The sequence below is a fragment of the Meles meles genome, chromosome 18 (genome assembly GCF_922984935.1).
Source record: "Meles meles chromosome 18, mMelMel3.1 paternal haplotype, whole genome shotgun sequence".
Taxonomy (NCBI): Eukaryota; Metazoa; Chordata; class Mammalia; order Carnivora; family Mustelidae; genus Meles; species Meles meles.
This window is the reverse complement of record NC_060083.1, coordinates 32,627,533-32,654,010: the sequence shown is the minus strand read 5'-3', so window position 1 is coordinate 32,654,010 and position 26,478 is coordinate 32,627,533. Positions and strand designations below refer to the sequence as shown.

General features: G+C 48.5%; 1 protein-coding gene across 8 annotated transcripts in view; it reads left to right on the top strand.

The window, feature by feature from the left end:
• The window catches only part of MSI2 (musashi RNA binding protein 2), a 389,833-nt gene that overhangs the window by 131,502 nt on the left and 231,853 nt on the right, over positions 1 to 26,478 (top strand). For all 8 annotated transcript variants that reach the window (XR_006815826.1, XM_045983868.1, XM_045983869.1 and 5 more), the window contains exon 6: positions 3,443 to 3,535. Coding sequence is in view for 7 of the 8 variants with exons in the window: in XM_045983868.1 (XP_045839824.1) it covers positions 3,443 to 3,535 (93 nt within the window). In the remaining variant the exon portion in view is untranslated. The remainder of the gene's footprint in view (positions 1 to 3,442; positions 3,536 to 26,478) is intronic.

Genomic DNA, 26,478 nt, shown 5'->3' with positions numbered 1-26,478 from the left:
GAGTGTTGCACATCTTCCCACTGGCCTTTTCATGTCTGGAAGGTTTTGATTAAATCAGTTTCCTTTTAGCATTTGCCGAAGAGTGGGATCCATCACTGTATCTGAGCTCATTCCTAGAGAGGATGTTTTAGTAAGTTGGACTCTTCGGCATAGTGTCTGGGGCCTGGGATTTCTCATCCTTCTAAAAAAAAAAAAAAAGTACTTTACAGACTTTTGGGGGAACTGTGTAGATTTATGGCTGGCTGTCTGCCCCAGTGTTTAAGCTCTGGCTTGATAGGTTTATGGCTGTTGAGCAACTGTAGAGAGTATAAGGGCGGGGAGTGTCTTTCCATTTAACCAGTTACTGGGGAATGAGCATTCTGTTGACTTCTGTTATCTGGGATGGAGACACGTTACTCATTTAATTACCTGGCTCCATGTGAACATTTGGAATATAAATCGGGTCTTCTCTGTACCCGCCTGTCTCTAAACAATGTTGTGAATGGCACCATAGGGTTCATTTTATAGAAGGCTTCTCCAGAGTTTCTTTAAGTTGAGAATCCCACTAATGCATGTTTGTGGATCACAGTAGCGTGTCTTTATAGATATTTAATTACTTGGCTGGGTTTAAAAAAAAAAAGGATTGAGAAATCTGAAATGAAACTATTGGGAGTCTTTGCCCATCTGAAATCATGTAGAGATGCAGGAAAGTGGTTTTGAAATTACAGTGGGAAGAGAACGGGGCACCCAGACTTGATTTATCAAAGATTTTTGTGTGAAATATCCTTCTGTCACACATTTATTCTGAACTTGAAGGATGAATGTAGTAATTGACTTTGAATTCGGTTATGGTGACCACTTACCTAGCATCTGCCTGGTGTCCTGCTAGACACTTCGGCATATGTTATTTAATTTAGTCCTAATAGGAGCCTTGTGTGGTGGGCTAATTATTATATCTCCATTTTATAGTGGATTCAATTCTACATTGTATTGGAATGTAGGCTCCAACACCTAGCACTTAACGTATCTGTTGAATGAATGCGTTAGGAAAGTTAGGGTAGTAAAATTTGGCAGTCAGGGAGTGTCGGGAGAGATTGAAATCTGGAGAGGGACTGATTGGAGTTTCACAGGAAGGTGACCTTGTCCTCCAGAGGGACTTACGGAAGGGCTGAGAAGGAAGGTGGACAATAAGGAGCAGAATAAGATGCCCACTGGTTAATGAGAGGTTCTTGGAGTTGGCCCTGTAGATGCTGGTGGGATCTTCATAGCATGTTCTCACGTCCATGATCTCATCTCCTCTCCTGTTCATCTGAAAAGAGACGAAAAGCGGTAAATCACAGCTTTAAACACATGTGTAATCACTGCATGCCTCTCAGAGCCCACAGGAAGTGTGCAGAATTGCTAGCACAATGTCCTGTAAAATCGCGCAGCAAGCCTGCTCCAGGGACGCTCCAGGTGGGGCTCCGTCACTGGGCTGTGGGGGCACATGTCGCTGCTTCCGGAGCTCCTTGAAGTCTGGGAGCCTCCTTCTGTTCATGGCCATAGTGCGTCCTCATTGATGGGAGTTGGGGGTTAGTTGGGACGGATGCACCCATCTGGGACTGTGCGGTGCAGAGCACAAGGCCGGACCTCAGGGGGGCGCTCCTCAGCACAGCCCACCCGTCCCCACCCAGGGGGCTCTCAGCCAGGGCGCTCCTCGGAGAGGTGGCTTGGTCCTCTGTTCCCTCAGCCAGGGTGTCTCAGCCTGGGGGACAGTGGGGATCCTGGCAGTCACAGCCCCTGTATTTAGGCCTCCCACATTGAATTGTCATGGACACAAATGACATTGTGTGTGTGTGTGTGTGTGTGTGTGTGTGTGTTCAACATTCTCAGCTTCATCTTATTCACTTATTTTTGGGATTTCAGTCATGCTTTTATTTACATGTTCTCATAAAACATTTCCCCTCAGTTTTACTGAGGTGTGAATTGACAAAATTATGAGATATTCAAAGTGTACAAACATTATGATTTGCTAGATGTGTACATTGTGACCGTTTCTCTTGTCAGATTAAGACACTGGGCTTTTATTATGTGCAGCCAAATAGGTGAGACCCTGTTCTTATTTAACATTTAAATAAAATTTTTTTTAGTAGCACATTAAAAAAAAACAAACCCAAAACTTAAACACACGCACAGCCTAGACTCAGTGTTCAGAATAAGATTTATTTTCTTGTTTCACTTTGGCTCCTGCCCAGGATGTTCATTTCTGTCTCTGAACCGTTTGTGTCATTTGCTTTGGAACCGTTGGGATTCTGAAATGTGACCACAGCCATTCGTTCTTCCCATCAGAGAAGACACTGGGTCCCACTGGGGTGGGATTCTCTGTGCCTAGTGCATACTTGGCATTGTGGAGGGGGTTACCGAGAGAAATCAGAAACTCAGTGTCTGGGGAGGAAGTAAGAAAGACAGGATCATCTATGACTTCTGCACTGGGTGGGAAGAAGTGGGCGCCAGGACAGGCTGGTGGGTATGGTGTTAGAGTTTCAGAAGTGGTGGTGGTGGTGACGGCATAGATAGCTTGCGTTTTGGAGAAGGTTGTTGGATCTTGAGGGATGGTTACGACTTGCTGTGGGAGATCTAGGCACAGAGAGGCCTTCTCAGGAGAAGGGCTTGTATGGATGAAGGGGCGGATACTGGGGGCTCAGCGGGGCTTGACTGAGTGTAGAGTGAGTCAGGGCGACTGGTGAGGAATCAAGAGGGGAAAGAGAATGAGGACAAGCTCGAAGGGTGGTCCCTGTGTGCAGGGCTGGCGTCTGTCAGCTTGGTGTAGACAGCCCATCCATATGTTTGCATGACGTGTGAGTTTCTTTTTCCTTTCTTTTTTTTAAGATTTATTTATTTATTTATTTGACAGAGAGAGAGAGAGATCACAAGTAGGCAGAGAGGCAGACAGGGGCGGGGGAGGGGAAGCAGGCTCCTAGCTGAGCAGAGAGCCCAATGCGGGGCTCGATCCCAGGACCCTGAGATCATGACCTGAGCCGAAGGCAGAGGCTTAGCCCACTAAGCCACCCAGGCACCCATGTGTGAGTTTCTTATTGACAAATTTTATGGTACTTTCTGGGCAGCAGATTTTTATGCACATGATTCTGTTCTGTTCACATAGGTTTAAAATAGCTTTGATGTGCCACTTTTCTCTTTGTGCCAGAAATCAGAATGAAGCTGTGTATGGTGGCTTAGAGGTTCTGAAGTCCACTCCGTGTCTGTATGAAACCCAGGCTTGCAAGTTGTGGCCCGAAGGCCCGAGATCTCCAGCGTGGCTGTCTCCAGCGCTCTGAGATGTCTAAAAGGCCCGCGCTGTACAGCTGGAATTTATCTGAAATTGCCTTCCTAGAGGAACGTGGAGAGCGGCTTGTTTCCGTGCCTTCGTGAGTGTTGCTTCAGATAACCTGGTTAACCTATGTCCTCCTCTTGTCGTTTCTCGCAGATGGTCACAAGAACAAAGAAAATATTTGTAGGCGGATTATCTGCGAACACGGTGGTGGAAGACGTGAAGCAGTACTTCGAACAGTTCGGCAAGGTAAGCGGCGCATGGGGCTGGTGGCCGCCGCGGCCCCTCCATCTGCCACAGCTGCGTCAAGAACCTTGTCCTTGCACAACTTTGTCCTTGCACTGGGTCGTCGAGATCTAAGTGTAATCTGTCAGGAGCTGCTGTGTAAGAGTCCGGCTTGTGGTCGGCGTGGTGCCGCACGTGCCTGCAGGAGCAGACAGAGTGGCCTTTTAATGTGGTGTCGCTGGCATTTGCTGGCCACGTGGGGTCTGGGCTGGGAGCCGGTGGTGCTGGTGGCAGCGGCTGGGGAGGGACTCAGGGCTGTGACTCACAGGACAGGAGCTCCTGCAGAAGCTGCTAGAGGGCTGTGATTCGGTGCTGGGCGGCATTCTGTGCCTTTCTGGAAGGTGCATTAAGAGAGGGGGCTCCCTGGGGTCCTGTGCTGTTCAGCCTTTCCCTGTCAGGTGCCCAGGAGACTCGGGGAAGATGCTGGGCCTGTACCTGTCAGTGTGTGGGAGACAGGAGGGAAATGATCCCCTGGGCTCTGTTGCTGAACCAGCCTGGGAGCAACGCAGAGTACACCCGATCAGCCAGGAACCGGAGTGGGAATATGTAGGGGACAGACACGGTCAAGAGCTGGACAGACAGGATATGCCACTGTGGGCGAAGTGCTTAATTCAGCCTCTCTCTAGCTGGTGGGGAGCTGGTGCCTTGGAAAGCAGCGTTCCTCTGATGGCCGCATGGTCCCCGGGCTCCGACAGGGCAGCCTGGGGCAGGGAGACTGGCCTTTTGGGCCTTGTGTGGTACCCCTCCTCTGGCTGCCGTGTCCCAGGAGGCTGGTAGCTGGTTGGCCGCGGTGGCCCTCTGTACTGGTACCAGGCACTGCTGCCCACTGCCTGGCCTGAAGGCTCTGTGCTTATATTTGTTTGCTCAAGGTGATGGGCAGCTCAGACCTCATCCCTGGGTGTGTCGAGGTTGTAAGCCGTGATGAGGGCCGTGATCACTGTGTAGCTTCAAAATGGAGATTTTTCCCATCTCTGGTCATCTCCAATTTCTGTATGGGTGGGAGACATGCAACAAAGAGAGACCAGGCTCCTCCAGCCGGGCTTGGCATTCACAATGGCACGTCACTGCCCTTCCGGGTCGCTTAGGAAAGACGCCCTCCCCATGGCACCGTCTTGCATTGCCAGTTCGGGGTGATTCATTCTGGCCGTTTTTGCAGAACTGTTAAGTGTGTCGGTGACCGTGTACTTCTCTTCAAGACTCGCTCAAAGCACGGGTGGGGCGGTTTGGTCCCCCACCTAGCCCCACCCTGCCTGTGGGGAGAGACTGGAAATAATCACAGGAGACAGGTCCAGCTTGTGTCATGGAAGGCTGGCAAGTGTGAGCCCCCTTGCTATAATTCTGCCTCTAAAACAGGCCAGGAGCAAACATGAGGTAGGGTTTCTTTTCTGAGCCATAAACTGGAATCTTGTGGTCCTATTTGTGGGTGTCCGGGAAGCTGGGCTGTTAGACTGTTTCGGACAGGCCGGCACCTGCCGGACCTGTACTTGCTCCCACCCCCAGGCTTCTGTCTGTTTGTCTCTCGTTCTCCTTTTCTCTTTCTGTCTTTTTCCATTAGCACTTACAGCTGGGAGCCGGTGAGCCGGCCATGGGAAGCTCTGCCAGCTTTGGCCCTGCCCAGGGCCGCAGCCATCCCAGCCCCGAGAAGAGTTGTCCCCTTGTCAGGGTGGTAGTCACAGTCCGTCTTCCCTGGTGTGGGCTGCGCTGGGACTGAAGCTGCTTGGTTAATTTAGCAGTAACATTTGTAGATTCCAGCAGGACATGTAAACTTACCAGATGTTTTATTAAAGGACTAAGGAGGCTTTTGAATGTATCAAAACCGTAATACACTTCTTTGTGGCTTGTTTTGTGCACGTGTTTGGTGCGTTGTCTGGGTCTGTCTTCAGAAGGCTTATTCCCTCCTTGTGCTGGTGGATGGTGTCACGTCTGTGCCCCCTTGGGCAGGGCCCACCACCTCTCAGGATTTTGGTGTAATTCCCTTGGAACCAGAGCCATCAAAAGAGAGGAGACGTGGGGCGCCTATGTGGCTCAGTGGGTTAAAGCCTCTGCCTTCGGCTCAGGTCATGGTCTCAGGGTCCTGGGATCGAGCCCCGCATCGGGCTCTTTGCTCAGTGGGGAGCCTGCTTCCCTCTCTGTCTCTGCTTGCCTCTCTGCCTACTTATGATCTCTGTCAAATGAATAAAAAAAAAAAAGAGGAGACGTGCTGCGAGGCCCTAAGGCAGTGTCAGTCCAGTGGCGCATCGGCAGACTGCCTCTGGGCTTCAGCAGTTTATATTCTGGTTGAAGAAAACGGAACGCACACACCCCTGTGTCAGCTAGACTCACGTACTTGTACACGTTCTCATCTGGAAAGTCATCGGGGACCCTTTTTGGTTGGTTAACAGCAAGTTAGCAAGGGGGAATTTTATTAGTGAGTACGTACTTCGTTAGGTCCTGGGCCAGGCCATTGACTTGTATTATCTCATTTAATTCTTCTCCAGGAGGCTGGTGGGGGTCTTGCATTGTTTTTGCAGCATGTTAAATGGAGTCTAGGTGGGATTGAGTCTTTGACTTGGGGTCAGACCTCCTTCCCCAACCGTGAAAGGTAGAGCTGGATGCAGGCTTCGCTTCCAGGCTTGTCTGATACCAGAATCTGAACTCTGGGCCCTGTTGCAGCCTCAGATCAGTCCACACCCTGGGCTTAGGGTGGGGAGGGGGCAGAATGAAGGAAGAGACTGTGTTGGTCCACAGGCCAGGGCAGTGCTGGCAACAGACATAGATTGCCTCATTTCATCTGCACGGCAGATTTGGGTGTCATCCCGCCCTTTGACAGAGGTGAACATTAAGGGTCAGGGAGGTTAAGTCTCAAGGAAGGTCACTCAGGTAAGGCAGGATAACAGCTAGAATTCACACCCTGCTTCCTCTTCCTCCACTTCCAGAACTTTCCATCCTTCCAAGCCCCATTTGGGGTTTGCCACCCGCGTTTTAGGTTTCCCTCGCTGTCATTCCTCTCTCCTCTCACTCTCCCCATTGTGCCTGAGGTGGCAGCTGCTTCAGCTGTTTATTTCAGGTGGCAATCAAGATGGGTAAGACTGCTATCATGGGGCTGAGCTAAGGGAGTTTAAATATGTCATTACTGTAAGTGGAGTGGGTGCAGAATGACACACCGAGAACTTTAAATAACTCAAATTGGAGGTTTGTAAACCCTTTTGTGCTTTTCACCCACCTTCCTCCCAGAAACTTACCCCCAGCCCCCTGGTTAGGGATGCTATTACTTGTTTATATTTAAGATGAGATTATGAAGTGTGGCCATTGGCATAAGGATTCTGCTCACTTGGATGGCCATCCTCGCCCCCCTGGATAGCTCTTCTGATGCTGTCATTAGAGGAAGGTAAGGTAGAAGTATTCCAGGCTCTCATGCTGGGCCTGACTATGCAGTGACCCCACTGTGAACCCTCAACAGGCCACATCTTTCCTGGCCTTGGTCTCTCCTCTAAGGGAAGGAATTGGAAAAGGTTGTAAAGGGTCAGATAATAAACGTTTTGGGCTTTATGGAGCATATGGTCTCTGTCATAACTGTTTTTGTATGGAAGAAGCAGCTATGGCATAGCCATAATTAGATGTGGCTGTGTTCCAATAAAACTTTATTTATAAATACAGGTAGCGGGCCACATTGTCCTGTGGGCCATAATTTGCCAGCCCTTGGACTAGGTTATTCCTAAGGTTGGTTTCAAGCTTGCAAATTCAATAAATCTAGAAAGTACGTTTAAACATGCAGGGGCACCTGAGTGGCCCAGTGGGTTCGGCGTCTGCCTTTGGCTCAGGTCATGATCCCAAGGTCCTGGGATCGAGCCCCACATTGGGCTCCCTGCTCAGCAGGGAGTCTGCTTCTCCCTCTCCCTCTGCCCCTCCCCCTGCTCATACATGGTTTCTCTCTCTGTCTCTCTCAAATAAATAAATAAAATCTTCAAAAAAAAATATAAACTTGTATAGGTGGATATATGGATAGATAGGTACCAAAGGTATCCATAGACTGTAACCAAAACAAGGTATTATCAGTAGTAGTAGGCATGATATAATAAGTGAAACCATCCTAACAGTGGTAGAGTTAGTTTCTGGACTGCATGATGCAGGAACAGCGAAGGATTCTCTATTTGGAAAAAGCTGCTATTTATAAACCAGAATCTTCATCCTATGAGTAAGATCCAGGGACCCGTAGAGTATTTCCAACTCCTTATTCCATGTGCTAGATCTGAGTTAATGAAGAGTCAGACTTCGTGAAGTTCAGATTTTACTATGCAGATTCTTTTGCTGTGAGTTGGTGTTTCTGACTTGGAGGGATGTGTGCTTTGTGCTGAGCTTTTTTTGATGCATTTTAAAGTCCGATTCTCAGGACCATCAAGCAGGACGGGTGGACTGTCTATCATGTAGATGACCGGACTGATGTGGAGGAAGGTCCTGAGTCATCAGAGATCACACAAGCCCATGCTGGGGAGGGCCCAGACGGTCGTTCATTTTTGTACCATCAGTCCTCTTTTCACTGTTTATAAAAACCTCATCTCCTACTTCACCACGTAGCAGCTCCTACACTCCGAGGGAGCCAGTTTTGTTCATTTGTCAAGAATGTCGATGTGCAGGAATTTATTTCGGCGCGTCAGGTTCCCTAGCAGACGTTATCTGTGCTCACAATTTTCATACGTCCAGGAATGATGTACGCAGACCGTTCCAGAAAGTGGCACGTGAGTGATGCTCTGATAGACACGTACAGACCCAGACAGCCGATCCGAGGGTTTGCCACCTTGCTCCCCGCATTGCCATCCGGAAGAGCCCAGCTTGGTAATTAACAAGCACTGGGATCAAAGAAGCTCCGTGTGCGTGGGCTTCCTCCTTCTCCCCTTTCGGCCCCTCCTTCAAGTACCGGTTTCTTAAATTCTCACTTATAGGATTTGGGAGATCAAACAGAGGCCTTTAAACTTAATGAATTCTCGGCTTCGTCCCGGATGGAGCAGTTCTGCACCTTTCAGCTGTTCACCTCGATGACAGGGCTGTTCGGTGCTGAGCTCACTAGGTAATTCTCACTTTATAGAACTCCTGTGAAAGCAAAGCAGCCCGCATCTGGAGGCTTCCAATTATACTTCACATGGTGAACTGTGTAATTAGTTTGGAAGACTTGCGCTCAGTCGTTGGTTTATCCTAATCGGCTTTGGCTTTCCCCACCAACAAAGTGAGCTTATTTTGCTAAGCTGAAACGACTCTGCACCCTTTGTTCCAGCCTTTTATTGTCTCATTCCTTTCATTCTGTTTTACTGCCAAAGTTCTGTTTCATTAGGCCTACAAGTCATTTCCAATTCAGTGGGCTGCTACAATCCGGCCTTTATCACTGGCTGCCCTGGTTCCCATGTCCCTTCTGGGCCAGTGCCCGAGTTTGCGGTTTGACATGAGGGCTTTAACCCCTTCCTGGGCCAGCCCCTCGCCGTGGTGGCTGGCAGGAGGAGGCCTTCAAGGAAACCGGGTCTGGGGAGTTAGAGCTCTTTAGGTCCCATCAGAGGGAGCCCCCATGGAAGTGAGGTGGAAAGGGTCCTCCAAAGTCCTTTTGTTGGAGTGGGTTTCTGTGGGGGCCTCCAAACATGAACTTGAGCTACAGAGAGTGGTGCTGGAAGGCTTCTGGAGGAAAGAAAAAAATTGAAAATAAGAATGAATTGGCGTTTTAGTATGGTGGGATCTTTTCATATATCCCGCCCGCGTGTGGGATGATCGGAGAGTGCGCTTGAAGGACATGTTTGAAACCGATGACTTCCTCGCTCCGGGTTGTATGTGCAGGTGGGGTGTTCGTGGCCGCCGCCCAGATTGTCCTTTTGATACTGCGTGTGTGAGGAGAGGAAGCTCTAGCATAAAAATATTAGAAAGCAAGCCTTTGAAATTTGAAAGGCAAGAGTTTCGGGAGGAAATAAATAAGCAACTTCGCCGTGTTCCTGACGGTGGACTGTGATTCTGAGGTGACGTTTTATCGCTTCCAAATGTGTGTTGTAGATAAATGGGGCTCCGTGCGGTGTGTGGTTTGCTCAGACCAGGCCTGGAAAACAAAAGTTCCCGTGTGTGCCTTGTGGGCACCAAAGCTCCCAGGAGGCGTTTGTCTTCTGAAGTGGTTTGTCCAGGTGGACTGACTGGAAGGTGGCCAGCGTGTGCACGCCTCGCCTGTCTTCTTCTTGCCTTTGCTCTGGAAAGCCTTGATGTTCCTCAGACCTTCTTGAGTTACAGCTGTGGAGTGGACCAGGAAGGGCCCCCGTTGCTCTTCCCTCCCTGGCTGGCCATGCTGAAGGCTACTTTTGTGTTCAATTTTCTTCCTGTAATAACCCAGAACAAGGCCAACACTGTCCTATGTTTTATTAATTCTCTGTCTGGTTTGTGTCAGTCTCTCCCTTCGGAAGTGTGTCATACGGGGGGGAGGGGACTTTATTTGCCCTCTGACCCCCGGCAGAGCTGCCGAGTGCAAAGAGCCTCAGTTAGCCAGAAGCTCCCTTGTTTGTCTGCCTCCGCTTCCCAGACCAGGTTGGCAGGAAGCAGACAAGCAGTACCCACAGGTAATGTGATCCTTGGGCTTTGCAGGTAAAGCCTCCTACCACACAAAACAACTTTGTGTTTTCCTGATGAACTTTTTCCTCCATAGACGGATTTCTGCTACTGCCAGTGGAGTGAGGCAAGTTAGAAATTGAGCATTCCAGCCTCACAATCTGACTTCTAAATCCTACCTTTTCTTTTCTTTCCTTTCCTCTTCCCTCCTCTCCTTTCCTTTCCTCTCCTCTTCTCCCCTTCCCTCTCCTCTCCTCCCCTCCCCTCTCCTCCTGCTTAAAAAAAGGACTCCTGAAATAGTAGGTTTCTAGGAAAACTTCACATTTCCTTTTTAGTGTATAAAATACAGCTAGCTGTTTGTTGGGCAAATGCAGCAGACATTATTATTGCTCTGTTAACAATGTTTTTAAAATATACAAATAGCAAAACAGGATGCCTTCTGGGTAGCAAGCTGGGAAAACTTTGAGATTATGCTAATCAAATTCCATGCGTCACATGCCTGGTAGGTAGAGGAACCAGGCCCGAACTTTCTGGCGTGGCTGTTTAACTGTGCTTTTCCAGGATGGTGGAGTTTGATTTAATTTTCTGCCCCACTCCCCCCACCCCCCAAGCAGAAGGCCCAGGAAAGGGGAGGCCCCCAGGCAGGAAGGAGTTAATGAGCCTGGGGGGTTCGGTGGGGAAGGGGTATTAAGCACTCCCACCCGCTCACCTTCCCAGAGCCCTCCCGGCAGGCTCTGAAGACGGCGCTCACAATGGAGTTGTTAGCATGAGAAAGAAAGCCTTTCTCCCCCTGGACGGACTTCAGTGGGAACTGCAAGTGTCTGAGAAATCATGGTTCAAGCTTGTGCCAGTGGGTGCAAGGAGTGGTTCTTAGGGAAGAGAAAGCTCAGTTCATTTAGACTTGGCATAGAAATGGAATTCCATTGTTTGGTGGAGTGAACATTGATATGGAGACTCCTACCCACCCCCTACCCGGTGGATTGGATACCCCATTACATGGGTCGTGTATGCTTTTCTTTTCTTTCTTTTTCGTCTCCTCCCCGCCCCCACCTTTTGTCCTCTGAGAATTAGTCTCTCTGTAGAAGGGCCGGATCTGTCAAGTTACCACCCTCTAAATTTTTACAGCTCTGTATATTCAGACTGGGTATTTGGGAATTAGCACAAAGTGGGCTGCCAATCGGGGCTTTATTTACATTCGAAGCCATAAGAGGGAGAGCCCCCGAAAAATGTTAATATGCAGGAAGAGGCAGAAGGGTTGAGTTTCTGACTGTTGCTAACCTCACCACTGCCTTTAAAACCAATCATGAGGCACACGGCTGATATTTAATAGCTTTTAGCTGATTATTTTTCTTCTCCTCCTCTTTCTTTTCTATCCAAGTTGACCTGGGTGTACTTGAGCGGAAATGAAGTCATCCAAATGCTGAATTAGAATAATCACAGGCCTCCAAGAATGAAATGGAAGCAGAGATTAAATGGTAGAGGGAAAGCTGGCATTAATAAGCACCAGGAAAACTTTGCATAAAATAAATAGGAGATTTGATAGATTGAATTTGTATATCCCATTTCCATTTTCCTCCACTTGGAGCTGTCCTCCTAGAGTGGAGTCCCTGGCAAAGAGGGATTTGTTTCGCCACGAGTCCATGTACCTTCTGCCGCCCGGGTGATGGTTCCTCTTCGTGGGGCGTTTGTGTGACAAGGACATCTCCGGGATGGAAGCATCTGGGTGGAGGGGCCATTACCAGAAAGGGTTGGGTGATTACTTTTTACCCATGGGGGGGGGGGGGGGGAGGCAGCGCACTGCAGGCAAACAATGAGTGGTATAGACCGATTCCTGATTATAGGGAGAAGAGCAGGGCTGGATAAAGGTACGGTCACCGGCTGTCCTGGTTTGGCTGGGACTGAGAAGTTTCCAGGACCTCAGGGCAAATAGACCAGAAACGGGAGGTGGGAAAAGTGGAGATACTTGACCTGTCATTCCTACAGGGATGAAACCTTCTTGGACCACCTCTAGGCAGATTTAAATATTCCTTCCTCTGTGTTCTAGAATGCTTACTTCAGACCCATTTTACAGTCTACCTTCCGGATAGCACTCAACCACTGGAGGCAGGAGTCAGCAAGTGTTAAGGGAACAGGCGGCTTATGGAAGGCAAGGCAGGCAGGCAGACGGACACCCAGCCCCACGGCAAGGGACTGCTGGTTATTGACTTGGAGCATACGAGACCCTTTGGGCTCCTCCTTGGGGATTACTTCTACATCTCTTAAAAATAAAAAAATTCTGCCCCATGTCGCAAAAAGTGAGTTCCTTATAGTTGAAGAGCAAAATAAGGGTTTAATTCGATTAGAAAACCCAGCAGAGTGTGTTTCCAGGAAGTCGGTTTTTTAGGTGGCCTGTCGTTAGAAGATGCAATTTGCGCAGTCGGATTAGTTGTAAATTAGAGATTTTTGGTTGTTGAGGTTGCTAACGATCTTTTATGATTGGCAGCTGAGCTAAATATTTTCAGACTTATTGTTTGCAGACTGTTAGTATTTGGGAAAAAAAACACAAAACAATGTAGGAGGCTTTTCTCTTCAGGAAACGTAAATAAGAGGAGGGGCTGACCAGAGGTGGCCTTCTAGATCTTACTGTCAGCTTTCTCAGGGAAGGGGAGAAGGCAGGGTGGGCCCAGGTGGAGGCTGCTGGAGGAGGGGCGAGGGACTTGACTTGGGGGATTCTCTACTATGGAAACACATTGTTGTGATTTTTGTCTTTTAAAAAGACTACCCCATTTCCTTTATTGATATATCTGTTTTAGAAGCAAAAAAGCAGGATTTCTTGGTGGCCCAGCTCTTCCTTCCAACTCAGCTGGCATCTGTGCTGAGATTCAACAATTCCTGTTCACCCGTAGCTTTCAAATGGCTTCTGACTTCTCTCTGCCCCGGCAGCCCCGGGAGGGAGGAAGGTGCTCTTGTTTTTTAAAGTTAGGAGAGGAGGGCTGGGAGAGGGTAAGCGACCTGCTCTGTACACCGCTGTGGGGTTGCGGTAGGGCCCCAGGTGCCGAGGTCCTGTGTCTGCTGTTCCATCCGAGCTGCTCATGCAGGGCGCCTCCCTCAGGTCGGCTGCCAGGATGGGCATTCAGGTTACGGTGATTCCTCTCTCGGGAAGCGATGACTTTATGGTGGTTTGCTTCTGACATATTATATTAGAAGAAATGTTATGGCACAGAATGCAAAATTTGCATAATTGTGTTTGAAAAAACCGTGACACTTGGAGACATTTCAGGAGAGCTGCTGGCGGCATTAGCCCCTGTCCCCAGTCATCCTGGGCTGTCCCATAATTTACTTGACCATTAGGAGTACTTGGGTAGAAACATTGTGAATTACTGTTTAGCATAGAGGTTGGCATACTTTTTCTGTAAAGGGCCAGATAATAACTATTTTCGGTTTTGGGGCCCAGATGGTCTCTCACAGCCATTCAACTCTGCCACTGTAGCGTGAATGACGGCAGCCAGAGACAGTGTGAAAACAAATGGCCGTGGCTGTGTTCCAATAAAACTTTATTTACAAAAACCAGAAGGCTGCTGGGCTTGGCCCTCAGCTGCAGTTGCCGACTCTCTGGTTTAGCTTAATGCCTGACAGTAAGGGCATGGAGTTTTTATACTCGGGCTGTCTGATACCAAATCCACCTTGCCTGTTCATTAGCTCCATAACCCTGAGCAGGTCATTTAACTTCTTTCTACCTCATTTTCTTCATCTGTGGAATAGAAATAAGGATGGTACTTATGCCACAGGATTGACATGATGATTAGATGAACTAATACACAGGGATGCCTGGGTGGCCCGGTTCATGGAGCCACCAACTCTTGGTTTCAGCTCAGATTGTGATCTCAGAGTCACCGGATTGGGCCTGGTGTTGGGACTCCACGTGCTCAACGCAGAACCTGCTTGGGATTCTCTCTTCCTCTCCCTCTGTCCCTCCCACTGATGCACTCTCTTCTCTCTCTAAACATAAAATAAACAAATCTTTAAAAAAAATGAACTAATACTTGTATCATAGGTTCTTAGCTTTCTTCTAGAAACCCAGCAAGTGCTTAATAAATATTAGAAATAGCAGCTGCTGTAACTTTTACCCTCTGAGACCCAGGGTCAGCCTCCGGAATTGCCTCTCTGGTCCTGTCCAGCAGTAGCCATGACCTGGGTGCATGCACATGCGTGCGCGCGCGCACATACACACACGCGCGCGTGTACAGGCTCCAGGCTCTTCCTTCTTTCCCATCTGTCTTTTGGGTGGACTTACCACTCAGTGTGCCTGCCCACCTTGGGGATAACACACGTTGCAAAGTCTTTCCTGGACCCTTTCAGCCTAAAGATGAAGATTCAGTGTCTCGTAAATGTCCATGGCATGTACCTCCAGTCCAGTCCAGCTACCCTGGTGCTTCCGGTGTGTGGAATTAACTTTGAGTTGCTCTGGCTTTGATGGAGAAGTTTGAACTGATATGGGCCAAAGGAGAATTCTTCTGGTTGGACCCTGCTAGATAAATTCTTTAAACTTGTTTGAATAATTAAACTTGTGTGTGTGTGTGTGTGTGTGTGTGTGTGTGTGTGTGTGTGTATGTGTGTGTGTGTTGGGGGTAGGAGATACGGTCTGGAAATTGGCCCAATATCATTTAGCTGATGTTTATCAAAATACGTTTTTCTATATGGATCCATGGATCTGCTTATTGAATTTATTGAGCCTCTTGAAAGAGCTTTTTACATCCTCATTTAGGTTTTCTTTCCTTTTCCTTTTCATGAGATTCTAATAAGCTTGTTTTTCTGGTTTTGAATTTAGAGCGGTTAAGGGGTGGGGAGATATTAATAAGCTCAGTGTAAAGAGGACGCTGAAAAAAAAACCCTGTAAAAACAAAAAGATTTAGATCTTTAGAAGTACCACATTGTGGGACTGTTTAGTGCAGGGAAATAGCCATCCTTCTTCATTAGGTCCAGAAGGCGTGTTGTCTGCAGCCTCGTGCATCATTCATTGTTCATTGATTCGTTCACCAGATCTTGATGCTCTTCCAAATGCCAGGCACTGAGCTAGGAGCCAAGGGTGCATCAGTGAATGACACAGACAAGATCGCTGCTTACTTGTGGCTTCAGTTTGAGGATGGGGTCGGGGAGGGCCAGCCAAAAGCAAACAAGTAAATAACAAAAGTAATTACAAATTGTCTCATAAAGAAAAACCAAGAGCTGAGAGAACCCGTAATGGGAATCTTGGTGTATCAAGAAAAAGGTGAGACATGTGTACCCTCTTTGCCCTGAGTAGACCATCCATTCCGCCAACATCGAGTGGGATCTTTTTACTCACCGTATAGCCCCAGAACTGTCCCAGCGCCTGGGCAGTAGTTGGTGCTCAGCAAAGAGTGCCAGAGTGAATGGGCCCTCTGTGTCAGAGGGCAGAGCTGTGCCAGTCATTGGAGAAGGAGTTTCAAATGGTAAAATTACAATTTTACTTCTTAAAAATGAGGCTATAAGAGAATATATTCAATTATTTGGCACATTTCTTTACATGGAACCTATCATTCCCCTGAACCCAGGATAAATGAGCTATTTTTTTTTTAAGATTTTATTTTATTGTATATCCTTTAAGGATTTTATTTTGAAGCAATCTCTGCACCCAACAAAGGGCCCGGACCTAGAACCCCAAAATCAGGAATTGCAGGATCTATGGACTGAGCCAGCCAGGGGCCCCTACATGAGTTATTTCTACCCCGCAGTAAAAGTTTAATAGAACTGAGGGACTCTCTGGGCAGGCTGAGCTAACAAGCATGACCTTGTGTAGAGCAGGTAGCTTCTCAGGTGGGTCTTGGTGTGAGGGGTGGACACAGCTGTCCTGGCAAAGGGAGGGATGAGAAGAGGGTAAGGACAGGTATCTCTCTTCATGTCCCCCCATCTCCCCTGCTCTTTTTTCTGTCTTTGGTCTTGGAAAGCAGTGGGGCTGCTGAGTGGGAGGTATCGAGTAGGGTCTGTGGTGCGATTCGTTTTGGCTTAGCGGTGCATGGATGCTCCCGTGCTGGGGACCCTAGGCGGGCCCTGGGCTTCCTCCCCAGACTTGTTCTGTGACCATCCAGGCTGGGCAGTAAAAACAGGTCCAGCAACATTAAGCTGAAGCACAAACATCTCTGATGTTGGTAAATCTGGCTATGGACAGAGAGAACTCGTTTGTGAGTACATTTTTCCCCCCTCTCGAAAGAACAGAGGGATACCATTGGCGTTTTATTGCCAGGCTCTTGGGAATGGTTATGTGGGATGGAATCGAATGATTCTGGACTATGGACTCAAGTAGACCAGAGCTTGAATCTGGATGCCGCCATTGGCTGTTAGCATTGTGACCTTGGGCTAGTGATTTTGCTCTTTTGAGCCTCATTTCTTGTCCTTGACGTCAGGATACAGTTTTATATACGGGGAGGCTGTGAGAATAAAAGGAGACAAGGTTTCCCCTGGGTCTGTCATGTGCGTGTTGAGTAGTAGGGTCCCCTCCCCACATTCATCCTCCCCCCACCCCCCTACACACCCTTGTATCTAAAGTCCTAAACTCCTGACCAGGTTCATCTCCCTCCTACAAACTCTCTACGGTACCCTGCACGATGCCCTTCTTGGATGCTGAATGGGTGGTTCTGAGTTTCTAAGGGACTTGTTTCTTGGCCCCTTGCCATCTCTGCCCCTCGATGCCTCCATAACCATCAGTTCTGTGACGGATCCCGAACCGCAGAAGTCCTGCCTCTAAGATCCTGCTAGATTTAGCCCAGCTGGAGCTCCTGTTGGGGGAGGCCAATGGGAGGATTTGGCTTTTTTTCCTCTTATGCTAATGAAGTGAATATGGCAAGGAGTCACAATATTTTCTTTCCAGGCAAAGAAATGTTGTCGTAGGAGAAACAGCATGCAGGGGAAGCAAATGCGATCTTACTGGATTCTCTCAAGGGAGGCACAGGACAAATTGTCAGCTTCTGTTGAGAAGATAATGCTCTCGCTATGATAAATGCCAAGTTTCTATTGAAAACCACTGTCTTAATGGTGGCGTCCCCAAGAACTCGGGGCATGCCTGGCAGCAGAGGCCGTGGACGCAGGAAAGCAGAAATTTGTAGGGGGTTTGTTTGTTTGCAGTGAGAAATCAGTTTAAAGCAAACGAGACAGCGCATTAAAAATGTTCTTTTAAGGCAGCTTCATAGAGCTAACTGGAGGGCTCCAGCGCGGCCTGCACTTAAAACACACCTATGGGGAGACTTCCACCCTCAATAAATAGTTCTTGCATATGACTCAGATTAAAGCAGCACATGGGACTGGAATGCCGCCTAGAATAATTTCCCCTCCCATAGGAAGTAGCTGCCGTAATTCACTTGCAAGTTGTTTCAAAGGGCCTGTTTGATAGAAATGTCTGCGTTCTCACGGATGGGGATTTTTCTAGTCCTGTCTGTCTGTAACATCCCTCCTCAACAAGGGCACGTCTGGTTGTATTTAATTGAACAGCACTCCCTTGAAGGGCTTCTTGCTTTTGGGTCGCCTTGCGAGGGGTGCTCTACACCGGTTCCTCTTAGTTTCTTTACTGCAACTCGTCTGCCTCGTAGGCCTGTGCTCAGGGAGGTCTTCACATCGTGGGGTGGGCGAGTTCCTGCAGGGCTGGGGATGCTGCCTTCAGGAGCCCTAAGGATGCACAGCCGTGGCTGGCTGGGGACCCTGGAGCCAGCAGGCCGGGGCCAGGGCAGTGGGTGGGGGAAGCGGTCTTCATCAGCCCTGATTGAAAAGTCCTGAGATGGACGGTCCTTGCTTGCCCTCCTGGAGTGGTGGTGCTTGTCCAGCCATCCAGACATTCAGTAACCCAAATCTTGAGTGCCTGCTAGGTGTTACACACCACGCTGGGTTCATAGAGATCAGCGAGTCAGGGTCCCAAGGAGTAGAGATGCGGGGAAAGAGAACGGCAGTGTAGGGAGGGGAGGTCAGGAGCCCGCCACCCATCACGATGGGTGGGGATGGTGGTGGCTGCTGTGAGCTCTCCCTCTGTGCCCCCGTGCTTTCACATCTGCCATCATGCCTGTTCCCCACAGCGGCCTTTAGAGGTTGGTTATGTCTTAACACGGCCTCAGCACCAACCCGAGTGTTGACTTGGAAAGGGTGCTTGGCAGACGTTCTGGGTTCTCTCAGTTGGCATGGAGACTAGGGAGGAGCCCACCGTGTGTCTTGCCCCTGGATAGAGCAGCCGTAGCAGTGCCCACTTTGGAAAGAAACAAATGGAGTATGCCCACGTCCGGAGACCTTGAAATAGCGAGTTTGGCTTTGTCATCAGCTGGACAGCGGAGGGAGAGGCCGAGTGCAAATCAGATGCCTGCATTCTCCTTGCCCAAATATATTAACTGCTGAGGACAGGCCCTGGGATTTCAAAGTCTCTCCTCTTCTTGCCAAGTGCGCAGTTCCTCTCTGATATCTTATCCCTCGACCCCAGCAGCAACTGTGGGCCGGGAGAGTTTGTTTGACCTCTGGGTGGGGCAGTGAACGCTGTTGGTTCAGTGCCGGAGAACTTCAGAGAGCGTTAGTCAGGCTGCCTCAGTTACGTTCAGCCTCATTATTGCTTCCCAAATGCATTTTAACTTGGGCCCTGCTGGCGAATGGACTTGGCAGCCCGAGGAAATTGACAAAGATGACTCTTCCAATGCACCTAGGACAAAATGATGGTTGGAGTTAGTGGTTCTCTGCAAAACCCATAGCTTGTAACCTCGAGAGGGAAAGTTTGTATAAAGTATTCCAAACGAAGTGTGTTCATTGTGGATACCTTTGTTTTTGTTAAGGCCACAAAAAGAAATAGCATTTTTATATGTGTTGAGCCCCTTCCAGTCTCAAGAAATCAGAGTCACACTTTCTTACTCATATTCTCTTTCCCAGTAGCATGCTTATGTAGAAGAGGGGTTGACAAACTGTAAAGGGCCAGATAGTAAATATTTTAGAATCTGGGGGCCATATGGCCTCCATCCCAGCTACTCAGTTCTGCTATTGTAGCACAAAAGCAGCCACAGACACATGTAAATGAGTGAGTGTTGGCTGTGTTCCAATAAAACTTTATTTAAAAAAACAGGCAGTGGGCTGGGTTTGGCCTGAGGGCCATAGGTTCCCTGTCTCCTGCTATAGACATTCCCAGTCTCTAACTTGAGTCTCACAGGAAGTAAGGATTTCATAGGACTGTGGGTAGTTTTAGTGTTCATCATAAACTTGTTTGGGGGGCACACGGATACTCCTTTTGAAGAATGGCCCTTTCAGTATAGACGTGCATCAGAAAGGTACATTGTGTGGTTTCATGCCAACCCTCCCGTCCATTTAAGGAAAGTTCTTCAAAGTAAGGAGCTGCAGATATGTGGCCAGTCAGAGAGGGCAGACATGCAAGGAGCATTATGGTGGACAGGCCAGGAGTGATCCCGAGGGCTTGCTTTTCCTTGGGTGGCGGGTGCTGCTGCTCAGCGCTGCATGTGGCTGTGACAGCCGCAGGCTAGAGGAGCCTATCTGAGAACACCTGTGCAAAGTCCTGCTCCTCTCGCACCACTTGTCCAACCACATTCCTGAATGTGGAAGGTCAAAATGGAAACATGGGTGCAGCTTCATGGAGCGGATCCTTTACTCTGCTAACTCACGCCCATGAGCTGAGAGTTTGGTTATAATCATTTTTCTAAGAGAAGGAAAAAAAAAAAAAACTAGATCCACACGGATTAATTTGCACTCCTTAGCTCTGTAAAAACCCAGTGACATTGACGTGTCGATGAAAATGTGGAAATTAACACTTGGAAATTTTTATATAAAACCTGCTTTGAAATTTCAGCTAAATATTCACACACTAAAAAGAGCTATATACTTATACCTGAAAAACTCAATTTGATGCAAGCTGCTTATTTCTCCATTGTGGTCACGTGGGCTGAGGTTCTTGGTATGAAATGTAATTTACACAAATTAGTCCAAGGCAGGTAGAGTGTGAAATTAAATTGATGCCTTGATTTCTGTATTCTCTAGTAAGTGTTTCTCTGAAAATTTGTCATTTCTGTCCTAGGAACTTTGAAGTATGGGTGGTTGTTTTTTTTTTAACAGCAAAGAAGTTCTTATTGGCTCAGGACATGAAAACAACCTTAATTACAGGCTGAAGAGGCATGTTTCGTTTTGTTTTGTGGCTGAGTATTAGAGTAAGCCCGAACTGGGCAACTAGTAGAGGCAGAGAACTCAGATTTAACATGCCTGTTACGGTTTCAACTAGCTGGACCAAGTTGTTCAATTTCTTTGGCTGTGACTAGACCCTCCAAGCCGTGTAGACATGTAAAGGGTGTTGGAGACCCTCTAACAGAGGCAGAATCTGAAGTTCCGGAGTAACATGGAGACCTGGGCCCCGTCTCCCGGGGCATCCTGGGAATTGGCTGGCCTGCTGGTACCACCGAGGCCCAGCTGCTGACTCTCTCGGAGGGCAAGTGTCAGGATCTGGTCCTCCCACCTCAGCGACCACAGCAAGAATGAGTTGAGTACAAGGTGTCTGGTTCGACTCTGATTATCCAGAAGGAAGGAGAATCATCGTGGGTTCAGAACTGGTCCCCGAGGCCAGCAGAGAGGCCTCATTAGAACGTTCTGACAAAGGCAGACACGATTTGACTCTCCCTCATCAGCAGCACACCAGCCCCCTGGGACTGAGCCCATCTGTGGAGTCTCTGGGTGGTTCTCTTGACCACCCTCGGCCGAGAAAGGGTCAGGTTGCATTTCCAGAGGTTGGGATGTCTGCGGTTGCATTTTATCCATATCTTTCTGCTGGAGGATCCCTCAGCAAGGTAGGCCCGGGTCGGCCCTGCTGCCTTTGCCAGGAATCGTTCCTGCCGGATAACTAGCGGCGGATGCTCAGGGCACTCTGGAAAATGAATTATGGGCTCGCATGATTTTTATTTGTCCATGGTGGCATGGGTGGTATTTATCTCTCTCGTCCGCGCTCTCCACCCGCCTCCCCGAGCCTTTGTCTCCATCTGAGTCAGCATGACATGGTTTGAAAATTGCCTGTTTGCCTTTTAATGATGATTAATGTCCATAGCCATGTTGCAAATTTAGGATCTCGTGAAGAGTCTCGGAGACCGTTACCAAGAGCAACCCGCTGAGGGGAGTTGAATGCGCAGAGCTCGGTCTCTCCTGCCTGGACGAGAGGCTTCCTCAGTTTCCCCGTCTTCCCTCCGGCCCCTCGCGGACCCTTCCTGGGTCTTTGGCACCAGGAGCTGAGTGGGAGCGGGTGGGCGGGCCCCCATCTGGTGAGCTTCACCTCCCCTCCTGGTCACTTTGGGTTAGTGCCTCGCCACGGGGGTCTCTGGAAGGGGCCCCCTCTTCTTGCCCCTCCCTCCCTGCCCCCAAATCAGAGAGGCCAACGAGGAGCTAAATTTCCTCCCCAGCAGGTGCCTGTCATCTATCTGAAGATAGTTGCCAACATCTGGTACAATTGCCGCCGCAAACGCAGTAACAAGGCGGCCCGCAGTTCAGTCTCAGAGCGCGCGGCGCGGCTTTAATGATAACAGGCTGTCGGCCCCCCCCTGAGATGAATCCACCTCACAGATGTTTGTCTAGTTTTGGCAATCGGATAGCGCTATAGCTTTGGTGATTATGCTCAACTGGAGACTATTACAATAAAAGAAGTTTGAACTTGTTCCATTTTTCCATCCCAACCCCTTCGCCCCTGTTCTGAGGTATAATTTATATCGGCGGCTGTGATGGTGGTTCCATTACTGAGGCCTCTTTACCTTTTATGATGTCGGTGGTGCTGCAGCTTAGAGCCTGGCTTCCTCTCCAGGTTAATGTGTTGCAGTTACATCAGCGCCTTTCATGGCCTCACGGAAGGGCCCCGAGGCAGACCTTCTCACCTTCTGTCAGAGTGCTGGTGGACGTGGAGAGGGCGGGCGAGCACTCTGTTGTGGGATCTCCGCTCACGTGTCCGGGCGGGAAGTAGACATGGGTCATGTGGGAGGCTCGGGACCTGTACAGGACAGTGAGTGGATGGGAAGGAGCAGCGGCAGTGGGGGGTGAGGCCTGGACGTGTAGAACCTTCTAGACTCCTGTTGGCTTTCCTCTCTCTCTCTCCTTCGGCATTCCTTCTTCTGTCCCTCCTCCTACTTCCTTTAAGAGGGCACAATGTGTTTCTATGAAAACAAGCCGTTGACAAAATAAATAAAAACCACAAGTTGGGGGATGGCGTTGGGAGGCCTGTTGGGCAATTACTGCCACAAGGTTCCATATTTTGGGCTTCCCTGTTACACAGAGGTTTAATATTTAACACTGTTTAATAGTAGACATATTTACTATTAGAATTCTTTACTTGAAAGCTGGACAGAACTACCAACTATCAGTTATATTTGGGATAGCAAATACTAGGTTTTTTTTTTTAAGATTTTATTTATCTGTTTGAGAGTGAGAGTGAGAGAGAACAAGAGCAGGGGGAGGGACAGATGGAAAAGCAGACTCCCCACTGAGCAGGAAGCCCGACGCGGGGCTCCTTCCCAGGACCCTGGGATCGTGACCTGGGCCGAAGGCAGACGCTTAACCAACTGAACCCCCCAGCTGTCCCAACAGCTATCATTAATTGGGTCTTGGCTGTGTACTAGTCATTCCACTGATGCTTTTATTAATATATAGATACGTAATTCCTACACCACTCCTGCCAGGTGGGCATTCTTCCATCCATTGTCACCAGTGAGGAAAATGAGGCGTGGGGGCACAAAGAGGCCGAGGGACAAAGGAAGCTTCTAGTCCAGGGCCAGCCAACTCCAGTCCCATGCTCACTCTCCTGGGGTCATTGTCATCATTAAACCTGCTTGCTGCCTGTATTGATGTCATGGAAAAATCTGCCCATCCGAGAGCCGGTACAAGATAAATCACCATCATCATTTGACATTTCAGCCTTTTTTCATTTCAATCTGGATATTGCTTCGTTAAAGATTAGGAACCGTAATTTTGGCAAGGTGTTATTTTTGGCGTCGGGCTTACAATGGGTGAGTCAGCCCGGCTGTGGATGGATCATTGGCGGCAGGATACCACGTGTTTCTTTCCTCGGCCAGAAATAGATATTGGTGTCTGTGCACACACGAGGAGGCCCTGGACAGCTGCACTGGGCATAGCATAGGAGCTTTCTACGAGGCACGTCTGGACAGAGGACATGGCTCTGTAGAGTTCTTTAAATGCGTGGGTCTGGGTCCTCAAGGGAGAGAGGAAACTTAACCCTGAAAAATTAAAGTAGAATGATCTTTTGTGATATATATGAAAATAAAAACCATTGGGTGACTCATGGAAAATAATGGCTCTCGGAAATGGCTAACAGTGTGAACTTCAAAATCCAAAAGATGACTGAAGACTTGAAGCCATTGTCTTTGCCCTCAGCCTTGGCTTTAAAAGCATATGCTTGCTTAAAAGCATATGCTTTTAGCATGGGCTATGCAACGGAATAGAAAAAGCCCCATATAGAGTTTTAAAGACCTACCTGCCAGTCGTTTTTGTGACCTTAAGCAGCATTTACCTTCACTGGGCCATGGCTGTCCCTTTGCTAAAGTTGTACTCAGTGATATTTTGAATCTGTTCTGGCCCTAGATTTGTGTCCCATTGGCTGGGACCTACCCGTGACTTTCCATGATTAGGGTGTTTGGTATACGCATGACCATTACTAGCTTCCTTCTGTGTCTTAACTAGATCCCAGGTTGCCCGACGTCAGGTCAAGTCAAGCAGTATCGACCACAGAGGTTGCTTTGTTAACTTGGCCTTTTCTCTTCCTCGACCTCCCTCCCTCAGCATAGGACTCCTGTGCCAGGCATCAACTGTACGATTTTTCACACCGACACCAAGTGGTCTCCATCCCCTCGTGCTTTCATCAGAGCGCCTCATCGTCCCCTGCCCACCCCCTCACACCACGTTCATACTTCCTCTACATCGCTAGAGCCAAACCACTAGCAGCAAAGACATGTGGTGTGGCTTTTTCCAGTTTTTCTCTTGCGGTAGTTACAATATTATTAAAAATCCATTAAATTTTAATGTACCCTATAAAATATGTGCTCCTGTGAAAGCAAGCACAGATAATTATTTCTGATGAATAAACCAAGAGGACAAGTATGTATGAAGTTCATGCTGCAGCATTCAATTTTTATTATATACATCTCCTGCAGGGGCAATCATTGTGATGTTCCAGCTGGTTGTGTCGAGGGCCAGTTCTTCTCGCAGATCCTTCGGGGCGGTGTGAACCCTGAACTCTCTGGAATGTTATCAGAGCTCGTTTTCGCATAAAAAGAAAGCCATGTGTGGTAGCCGTCTTCTGTTAAACTCTTCAGACCAAAGAATGAAGAATAAATGGCTCAGGAGGAGAAAAATGCTGTCCCTCCAATGCTGCCAGTAGCCTTGTGAGAGGAAGGTCAAAGTCAGACATGCATTTGAAGTTCTGCTCTGTGGCTCTGTGCTCTTGAGCCAGACTCTTAGCTCCTCTTGGCGTGATAGATAGCTCTGTGTGCCTAGAGGCTCTGACTTGTAGTTTCTTCTTTCCATCCCCATTCTGCTTCTGAGCATCCCTTGAAAATTGTCTGTGACTCCAGAAGTGGGAAGGCAGAGCTGCCTCTTGGCTTCCTGGGGTCCATATGGTGTGAGGCTTGGGATCTGGTAACACATCACTTGGGGGAGGCTCACTGCCTGCAGGTTCTGAGTCTTCTGGTATGCTCTAGAGGTGGAGGCTTCCATGTTATTTTCCAAGGGCTACCCTGCCATGTGGATGGAAGTGTTTCCCATGGGGGATAGTGGGAGACAGCTGGCCCTGCCTCACCCCTGCGGCTGCCTCTGCTTCCAGTGCCCGATGCTTCCAACTGCAGCAGCAGAGTCCTGTGCTTAGAGGTGAGAGGTCTAAGAACCAAGAGGGTGGGGCTCTGTCCATCCATTGCCCCACCACCACCTTAGGGAGACTCTGGGATATGTCTGAGTCTGTGCCTGGGAACTGACACACCTGATCTTTGCAATTTAATGAGGCCCAACTCCTGATTTTTAGCTCATTGCATTTCCTTCCCGGGGCAGGGTTAGTCATTCAGCAGAAACCGGCCCTGCAGGAGGTGGGGCAAGATTCAGGAAGTACTTGTGACGGTTTGAAAATCACCACTGGCTCCTGTAAGCATTTCTTCCTAGGGCTCCTACAAGCATTTCTTTCCAGGGCGGCCCAGTTGCCTGACCCTCACATCCAATCCCATTCCTCATGCTGAAGAGCGGAGAGCTGGGGTTGTATTTGGATGACAGGGAGGTGTTGTGGAATATTCCACAAGAAGAACTGAGAGTCAGCTGCTGGGGTCATTAGTGAGGCAAGTGCAACACTTTGCGCCAAATTGGGTGATCTGTAAATGACGGAAATTTATTTTTAACACTGTTATGATTTTATTTAAAAACAAAAGGCATACTAGGAGAAATGAAATCCAGGAGTGAACAAAGAACTGAAAGCTTCTTTCATGTTTCATTGCCCTGAGATAACCCCCAGTAACGTTTTGGTGCAACTTTCCAGAGTTCTGTCTGCACAAACATCAGCCTGTGGTTGTGCGCACGTGTGTACGAGTGGGATATAATGTGTTGTTTGCCGTATTGCTTTTCCTGTCCACGATGTGTCAGAGCCATCTCTTTGTGTCACTGTACTCTGTATGATCATATTTGATGCCTGCACCGGTTCTGTGATATCGATGTGCTGTGATTGATTTATTACTCAGACCCTAAGTAGGAACATTTAGGTTGTTTTCGTATCATTGTCTTTATTGGGTCTTACAACCAGTGCTGCCCAGACTGCTATTGTGAATGCATTTCTGTCCTGTTTGCACTAGACTTTTGTCTCAGCCATCTCACTTTTAGGAATTTACAGGAAGGAGATAACAATATGTTTTATGATTTGCTGTTTGTTGCCAACCCCCACCCCCGTCCCCCCCCTCCCGTCCCCCAACCAGGGAGGTTGTCCTAATTGACATCTCTACCAGTGGAAGATGGTATAAGCCTGATCCTGATCTTCGGTGCTCCCAATTTTGTGTCCAGAATTTACATACCTCTGAAATGTCTTATTTGAAACATTAAAAAAAATAGATCGCAGCGTCATCCGTTTTACTGTGACTTTTATTTCTTTTATTTATTTCTTTAAGATTTTATTTATTATTTATTTGACAGAGAGAGACACAGGGAAAGAGGAAACACAACCGGGGGAGTGGGATGGGGAGAAGCAGACTTCTCACCGAGCAGAGAGCCCAACGCAGGGCTTGATCCCAGGACCTGAGCCTATGGCAGATGCTTAACCAGCTGAGCCACCCAGGCACCCCTTACCATGACTTTTAAATCCTTTGCACTGCCGTCTGTTCCCAGATGGTCGG